The 8,776-nt window shown below is 44.3% G+C and overlaps 1 protein-coding gene and 1 long non-coding RNA gene across 2 annotated transcripts; both read left to right on the forward strand.

Moving 5' to 3' along the window:
* The first annotated feature begins 577 nt into the window (after window positions 1-577).
* Window positions 578-3,540, forward strand: LOC144605024 (ATP-dependent DNA helicase Pif1-like). The gene has a single exon (XM_078420067.1). It carries the CDS (start codon window positions 1,317-1,319, stop codon window positions 3,030-3,032), a length of 1,716 nt encoding a protein of 571 aa, XP_078276193.1. The 5' UTR covers window positions 578-1,316; the 3' UTR covers window positions 3,033-3,540.
* A 185-nt stretch (window positions 3,541-3,725) lies between these two features.
* Window positions 3,726-4,976, forward strand: LOC144605030 (uncharacterized). Its single transcript, XR_013548804.1, has 4 exons — window positions 3,726-4,047; window positions 4,191-4,354; window positions 4,500-4,693; window positions 4,837-4,976. It is a non-coding gene; the product is annotated as an uncharacterized LOC144605030 (long non-coding RNA).
* The last annotated feature ends 3,800 nt before the right edge of the window (window positions 4,977-8,776 follow it).

Consider the following 8,776-nt stretch of genomic DNA (forward strand, 5'->3'; position numbering starts at 1 on the left):
TCCTCAACATTTGTCGGTGGACCGAGATACATGATGGAACGATGCCAGGACGCCATGATGTATGTTCGGAAGTACGGCACTGCTTCGTTTTTCATTACGATGACTTGCAATCCGAAGTGGAGCGAGATCCAACGCTGCCTCTTTTTGAATTAGCAGCCGTGTGATAGACCAGACTTGATTACAAGGGTCTTCGATCTGAAAAGAAAACTCTTCATCAAGTGCCTTACTGGACCGGATGGCCTCTTTGGAAATTGTATAGCTTTTATCTTGACTGTGGAATATCAGAAGAGAGGACTGCCTCATTTGCACTGTCTGCTGTGGCTTGATGAAGCGAATAAGCCACGGCCACGAGATGTTGACAGATTTGTGCAAGCTGAAATACCAGACCCGCAGTTAGATCCCGAGCTGCATGGATTGGTACTAAAGCACATGATTCATGGACCGTACTGCAACCACACCTCTCAGTGTTGGCAGAATGGAAGATGCAATAAAAGATTCCCGAAGCCATTTATCGAGAGCACAAGGTGTGGAGATGATTCATATCCTATGTACAGTAGAAGATCTCCGGATATGGAAGGATTTCAAGGACATCAAGAACGACGCCGGCATCGACCTATTACTTCTGAATGGGTTGTGCCCTATAATGCTCAACTCTTGAAGTTGTTCCAATGTCACTTGAATGTTGAGATATGCTCCTCTGTCAAGTCGGTCAAATACGTCATCAAGTACACCTTGAAGGGGAGTGATCAAGCAGTTTTTGGACTTAACATGGATGACGAGATTTTACAGTACTTGACTGGAAGATACATTGGTCCATCAGAAGCAGTGGGATCAATCCTTGGATTTACAACTCATGAGAGACACCCTCCTGTCATTCGACTCCAGGTACATCTACCAGAAGAACAACGAGTCGTTATCACAGCCGATGCTGTTCAGCGGGTGAGAAATTATGATTTCGCGAGAACAACTTTAACTGCATTCATGGAATTGTGTTCTCGAGATCAATTTGCACGGACTTTGTATTATGCTGATGTTCCCCGGTTTTACACGTGGAACAATAAGAAATGGCAAAGAAGGAAGGTTGGAAAGATAGTGGAGGATTTTCCAGTTTTTTTTGAAGTCAACGTTCTGGGACGTGTGTATACAGTTTCTCCAAGATGTGGTGATCTGTACTACTTGAGACTGCTTCTCCATCACGTAAAAGGGCAGTATCCTTTGATTCATTAAGGACACATGATGGACATATTCTTTCTTCATTCAAAGACGTCTGCATAGAAAGAGGTTTGTTGCAAGATGATGACCATTGGCGACAGACGATGGAAGATGCTGAGAGGACAAAGCTCCCTGGTGCAATAAGAGATTTATTTGTCGTTTTGCTGATGAACGACGAGGTCAACAATCCTCGACAACTATGGGATCGCTTCAAAAATTCCATGTCTGAGAATTTCCTTGAAAAAGAATCGACACTAAGCAGTCATCAAAATATCATGATTGATAAGAGGCATCATGATCAAGCTCTGTTGTATATTCAAGACAAGCTTGCGAATTATAACAAGACCCTGGGATACTTTCATTTGCCCAAACCAAGAAATGGAAGGATGAACATTGTTGACAATCCAGAATTGCTGCATGAGTTGCAGTATAGTGTGCCTGAACAACAGCAGTTTGTTGCAGAGAAGGAGCCGATGCTGAATGCTGAGCAAAGAGTCGTGTATGACCATGTGTGCGGCTGCTTGGATAGGAATGTTCCTTCAATGATTTTCATTGATTCCCCAGCAGGAACGGGAAAGACATTTCTAACAAATTTGATCCTCTCCAAAGTTAGAGGTAAAGGTGATGTTGCTTTTGCTGTAGCATCCTCTGGGATAGCTGCTACATTGATGCCTGGTGGAAGAACTGCACATTCTCGCTTCAAGATACCCATCGAAGTGAGCGAGAATACAATGTGCAACATTGAGAAGAATTCCTACACGGCACAGTTGATCAGGCAAGTGAGACTGATTGTTTGGGATGAGTGTCCGATGATTAGGAGGGAGAGCTTCGAAGCCGTGGATAGAACTCTTCGGGATATATGCGCCAAGGATGAGCCTTTTGGCGGTATTATTACCGTTTGTTGTGGTGATTTTAGACAACTCCTTCCTGTTGTGAAAAGGGGAAACGATGCTGATATTGTAAATTCATGCATCAAGAAATCCTACTTGTGGAGGACTTTCACCATGTTCAACTTGAAGAGGAATATGCGATTGGGAGATGGAGAAGACGACTATTCTCAATTTTTGCTGAATGTTGGAGAAGACAGGATTTTGAAAAATGAAGACGATGAGATTGAAATCCCACAAGACATGGTTCTAGCTGGAAGATCACTGGAGGATTGCATGGATTTTATATATTCCACCTTCGACAATCCTGCCGAATTATTCTCTAACAATTGTATCTTGGTTCCGCTGAATGACATTATGAGGAGCATCAATTCTAGATGTATCAGATGCTTCCCAGGGATCATGAAGACATACCTTTCGTTCAATGCTGTGACTGAGGGGACTAATGCTACTCACTTCCCAACAGAATTCCTCGATTCAATGGAGATCTCTGGATTACCACCGCACAAATTGGAGTTGAAAAAGGGATCTCCGATCATTTTAATGAGGAATTTGGCACCACCAAGACTATGCAACGGAACGAGGATGATTGTGGAACAGCTACACAATAATTTGATCGTTGCAAAAATCACCATTGGAGCCTTCAGAAATGAAATTGTGATGATTCCTAGGATACCGCTTACTTTGACAGAAGGCGAAGACATTCCCTTTCAGCGGAGACAATTCCCCGTTCAGACGTGTTTTGCTATGACAATCCACAGAGCACAAGGACAGACCATGGAAAAAGTGTTGATATACCTGGAGAAACCGGTATTTCAGCATGGTCAATTGTATGTGGCTCTTAGCCGAGGAAAGGCTAGGGAAAATGTCAAAGTTTTCCTGAAGGATAGGATATCAACGAAGAATGTTGTCATTAGAAGCGTGCTTCGCTGAGCAATGACTCCCCAAGTGGGACGTGGACCAATGAGGCGTCGAGCGGGAGGTCAGAGCATATTAATCGGCCGCACGTGTGGAGGAGCGGCAGGAGCCAATCAGAATGCACCACGTGGAACCCGGACCAATTAGGCGTTGAGCGTCACGCACAGAACCAGCGGCCTTTTAACGTAAGTAGTAGATCAACGGGCACCGACTTTAGAGGCGCGGATCCGTTGGGTTCACATTGTAACGTCACACACGGATGACGGGCACTGGAGATGGAAAAGTCCTTCTAACGTAAGTATTAGATCAATTGAGGAAGGATATTCTTGCTATGGAGGGCGTGCAGCGTAGGTTCACTAGGATAATTCCCGGAATGGCGGGACCGTCGTATGTTGAAAGGCTGGAGCGATTGGGCTTGTACACACTGGAATTGTCTATTGTCTATAATTGGCCCCAACTGCACAGGCGCGGACCCGTTGGGTTCGCATTGAGTCACAAACAGCAAAGAGACATCGAGTAGCAGCGAGGACTAGAATGAGGGGGTATGGGGAGAACGAGGGGGTATTGGGAGAAGGCAGGAACGGGGTACTGATTGAGAGTGATCAGCCATCATCGCATTGAATGGCGGTGCTGGCTCGAAGGGCTGAATGGCCTACTCCTGCACCTATTGTCTATTGATATTTCAATATTTTTGAAATCATGCCAAGAGGAGGGAGCAAACAATTCACAGCTTGGTCAAGGAAGGAACGACACAAAGAGACATCGAAAGACAGTGAGGAGCAGAAGGGAACAAGAGGAGCAACAACAAATAACTGGACGTGTGAGGATCTAATGCTTTCGTGCCAGGAGGAGGGAGCAAACAATTCACAGCTTGGTCAAGGAAGGAACGACGCGAGGAGACATCGAAAGGGAGTGAGTAGCAGAAGAGACATCGAGAGGCAGTGAGGGACAGAATGGAACAAGAGGAGCAACAATAAATAACAGGACGTGTGAGGATCAACGCGAACGAACGCAAAACAGAAAGTGACAGGTACTAAAGAACCTTTTTGAGGTTTATTTTATTTCAAGAAAAAGAAATTGCCATTTTGATCCAATGATTTTGTGTTCATTAATGAGTAGGTTTTTATTTAGAATTTATAAATATATACATCGTGATATTTCTATATTTTTTAGATTATGCCAAGAGGAGGGAGCAAACAATTCACAGCTTGGTCAAGGAAGGAACGACACAAAGAGACATCGAAAGACAGTGAGGAGCAGAAGGGAACAAGAGGAGCAACAACAAATAACTGGACGTGTGAGGATCAATGAGAAAGAAAGCAAACAGAAAGTGACAGGTACTAAAGAAACTTTTTCTTTGAGGTTTATTTTATTTCAAGAAGAAAAATGCCATTTTGATCTAATGCTTTCGTGTTCATTAGTAAGTAGGTTTTTATTTAGAATTTATAAAAATATACATCCTGATATTTCTATACTTTTTAGATCATGCCAAGGGGAGGAAGCAAACAAGTCACAGCATGGTCAAGGAAGGAATGACGTAAGGAGACATCGAGAGGGAGTGAGTAGCAGAAGAGACATCGAGAGGCAGTGAGGGACAGAATGGAACAAGAGGAGCAACAATAAATAACGGAACGTGTGAGGATCAACGAGAACGAACGCAAAACAGAAAGTGACAGGTACTAAAGAACCTTTTTGAGGTTTATTTTATTTCAAGAAAAAGAGATTGCCATTTTGATCTAATGATTTCGTGTTCATTAATAAGTAGGTTTTTATTTAGAATTTATAAATATATACATCGTGATATTTCTATATTTTTTAGATTATGCCAAGAGGAGACATCGAAAGGGAGTGAGTAGCAGAAGAGACATCGAGAGGCAGTGAGGGACAGAATGGAACAAGAGGAGCAACAATAAATGACGGAACGTGTGAGGATCAACGAGAAAGACGCAAAACAGAAAGTGACAGGCACTAAAGAACCTTTTTGATTGAGATTTATTTTATTTCAAGAAAAAAAAAGCCATTTTGAGCTAATGCTTTCGTGTTCATTAGTAAGTAGGTTTTTATTTAGAATTTATAAAAATATACATCCTGATATTTCTATACATTTTAGATCATGCCAAGGGGAGGAAGCAAACAAGTCACAGCTTGGTCAAGGAAGGAACGACGCAAAGAGATATTGAAAGACAGTGAGGAGCAGAAGGGAACAAGAGGAGCAACAACAAATAACTGGACGTGTGAGGACCAATGAGAAAGAAAGCAAACTGAAAGTGACAGGTACTAAAGAAACTTTTTCTTTGAGGTTTATTTTATTTCAAGAAAAAAAAATGCCATTTTGGTCTAATGCTTTCGTGTTCATTAGTAAGTAGGTTTTTATTTAGAATTTATAAAAATATACATCCTGATATTTCTATACTTTTTAGATCATGCCAAGGGGAGGAAGCAAACAAGTCACAGCATGGTCAAGGAAGGAACGACGCGAGGAGACATCGAAAGGGAGTGAGTAGCAGAAGAGACATCGAGAGGCAGTGAGTGGCAGAATGGAACAAGAAGAGCAACAATAGATAACGGAACGTGTGAGGATCAACGAGAAAGAATGCAAAACAGAAAGTGACAGGTACTAAAGAGAGCTGGATAGAGCTCTTAAGGATAGCGGAGTGAGGGGGTATGGGGAGAAGGCAGGAACGGGGTACTGATTGAGAGTGATCAGCCATCATCGCATTGAATGGCGGTGCTGGCTCGAAGGGCTGAATGGCCTACTCCTGCACCTATTGTCTATTGATATTTCAATATTTAGAATTTATTATAAATATATACATCCTGATATTTCTATACTTTCTAGATCATGCCAAGAGGAGGGAGCAAACAAGTCACAGCTTGGTCAAGGAAGGAACGACGCAAAGAGACATCGACAGACAGTGAGGAGCAGAAGGGATCAAGAGGAACAACAACAAATAACTGAACGTGAAGGATCATCGAGAAAGAAAGCATAACATAGAGGGACAAGATATGCAACAACAAAAAACTGAGGGTCAACGAGAAAGTATGCATAACAGAAGGCAATAAAAGACCCAAGAAGAAAGAACTCAATGTCTCGATGATCAACGAAGAAGCAAGCAAAAGAGAAACTGATCTTTAATGTTCAAATTGTTATGTTTTGAGTTATTCGCATTTTTTTACTTTAATAAATTCCTTTTCCACCTGCTTAATCGTCCTCAGCGTGTGACATCTCAATGCACGCCTTTAATTGCGCTCCCTCTCCCCTTTCCCCTTTCCCCTCCCCCACCCCATTCCCCCCTCCTCACCCACCCCTCCCCTCTCCAAACCCCCCATACCTCACCGTCCCCCCCAATTGAGATCCTTTTTTTTAACAGACAATTTATTTAACAGATAATTTATTTTAAAGAAAAAAGCAATTTCCCCAGGTCGCAATGGAAACCCTACGAGGACGGGCCCAACGGGCACACTTGTGCTAGTATACTATTAAAACTCAGATCTTGTATATATATATTTTTTGGGTTTGACCTGAATTATTTGATATGTTCGCGCGTAACAGCGATTGCGGCAAACCGGTGAAGAGTAGCGCGATGGTTTTCGCACCGCCTTAATCGCCAACCTCCCAAACGACCGGCCGTGATATTTTCATTTGCTTTGGTCGCGTGTTTTTTAAGTTACAGAGGTTTTAAAGCGTTGCCCCCCCTTTTCAGGGGGGCGCTGCGGTGCAGATTCAGCCTTCAGCTTGAGCCTTCAGTTTGTGACGGCTACATTGTTTCGAAAAATTTCCAGTTAGCCTTCAGCTTGAGCCTTCAGCTTGTGACGGCTACGTTGTTTCAAAAAGTTTCCAGAAAATCACTGCTTGTTTTAAAGTATTTTTTTTTGTTATTGCAAGTCACTTGACATACACAGATCAGGAGGACGGGCCCAACAGCCACACTTGGAGAGTGCTGATTGTTTTAAAGTAGTCTTTTTTGTTATTGCAAGTCAATTGACATACACAGATCAGAAGGACGGGCCCAACGGGCACACTTGGAGAGTAAGAGTGGGGCTGGGGGAGGAGAGAATGGGGGGTGTGGGGACGGGCCCAACGGGCCCGCTTTGCTAGTTTACTACTAAAACTCAGATCTTGTGTTATGTAGATATATATTTTTGGGAATGATCTGAACCGTACGTAACATCGATTGCGGAAAAAAGGGAAACCGTAGCGCGACGGTTTTCGCACCGCCTCAATTGCCAATCTCGCGCTCGCTCGGCCGTGATATTTTCATTTACTTTGGTCGCGTATTTTTTTAAGTTACAGAGGTTTTAAAGCGCTGCCCCCCCCTTTTCAGGGGGGCGCTGCGGTGCAGATTTAGTCTTCAGCTTGTGACGGCTACATTGTTTCGAAAAGTTTCCAGAAAAGTACTGATTGTTTTAAAGTTGGTTTTTTTGTTATTGCAAGTCAAGTCAAGTCAATTATATTTGAAAAGCACATTTAAAAACAACCCACGTTGACCAAAGTGCTGCACATCTGATTAGGAAAAAAAAAAAAAAGAAGTTATAGTGGTCACTTGACATACACAAATCAGGAGGACGGGCCCAACGGGCACACTTGGAGAGTAAGAGTGGGGCTGGGGGAGGAGAAATGGGGGGTGTGGGGACGGGCCTAACGGGCCCGCTTTGCTAGTATACTATTAAAACTCAGATCTTGTTTATATGTGTTATGTATGTATCTGCGGTTTCGCAGATTTCGGAATAACGGTGAACCGTAGCGCCACGATGTTTGCACCGCCTTAATCACCACGCTGACAGCTGCTGGAAAATGATATTTTCATTTAATTTTCATAGTTTTTAAGTTACAGAGGTTTTAAAGCGCTCCCCCACCCTAATTTATAGGGGGCGCTGTGGTGCGGATTTATTGAAGGTCTTCAGCTTGTGATGTCACAATGCCCCTGTGAGATGGGTGCAACATTGTTGCGAAAAGCGTGTGACGTCACAATGGACAAGCAGCTGCTATTGGGTGTCTACTCTTTACAAATTTACATTTTTTTATGAGAAGCACTTGGTCAAGTCAAGTCAATTTTATTTGTATAGCACATTTAAAAACAACCCACGTTGACCAAAGTGCTGAACATCTGATTAGGTACTAAGGAAAAAAATGAAACATACAGTGGCACGCAAACAGTTCACAGCACCTCCTCAATGAGCCTCAAACGCGAGGGAGTAGAAATAGGTTTTGAGCCTGGACTTAAAGGAGTGGATGGAGGGGGCAGTTCTGATGGGGAGAGGGATGCTGTTCCACAGTCTAGGAGCTGCAACCGCAAAAGCTCGGTCACCCCTGAGCTTAAGACCGGAAGCTTAGTGACCGGAAATTTTGTGAAAAGACACTGAGAGTGTGTCTGGGGGAGAGAGATCGTTGCGGAGGGGGCTTGGTGGTGGGGGGAAAGAGGGGTATTGGGAAAAGGGGAGGTCGCCCTTCCCCCCTCAACCCCTTCCTCCCCCCTCCTTCCCACCTCCATCCCCACTCCCTCCTAAAACTCCTCCTCCCTCCCCAACTCCCTCCACCCTCCCTCACCCCTCCCCCCTAACCCCCCCGTCCCCTCCATCCCTCCCTCCCCCTCTCCCTTCCCCCTCACCTCCCCCCTCCCTCCCCCTCCCTCCCCATCCCCCCCTACCCCTCTCCCTCCCCTCCCCCCCTCCCCTCCCCCCTCCCTCACCCTCCACACCTCCCTCCTCCCTCCCTCCCCTTACCCCCCCCCCCAATCCCCTACCGGTTACAATGGAAA

The sequence above is a fragment of the Rhinoraja longicauda genome, chromosome 23, assembly GCF_053455715.1.
Source record: "Rhinoraja longicauda isolate Sanriku21f chromosome 23, sRhiLon1.1, whole genome shotgun sequence".
Lineage (NCBI taxonomy): Eukaryota > Metazoa > Chordata > Chondrichthyes > Rajiformes > Arhynchobatidae > Rhinoraja > Rhinoraja longicauda.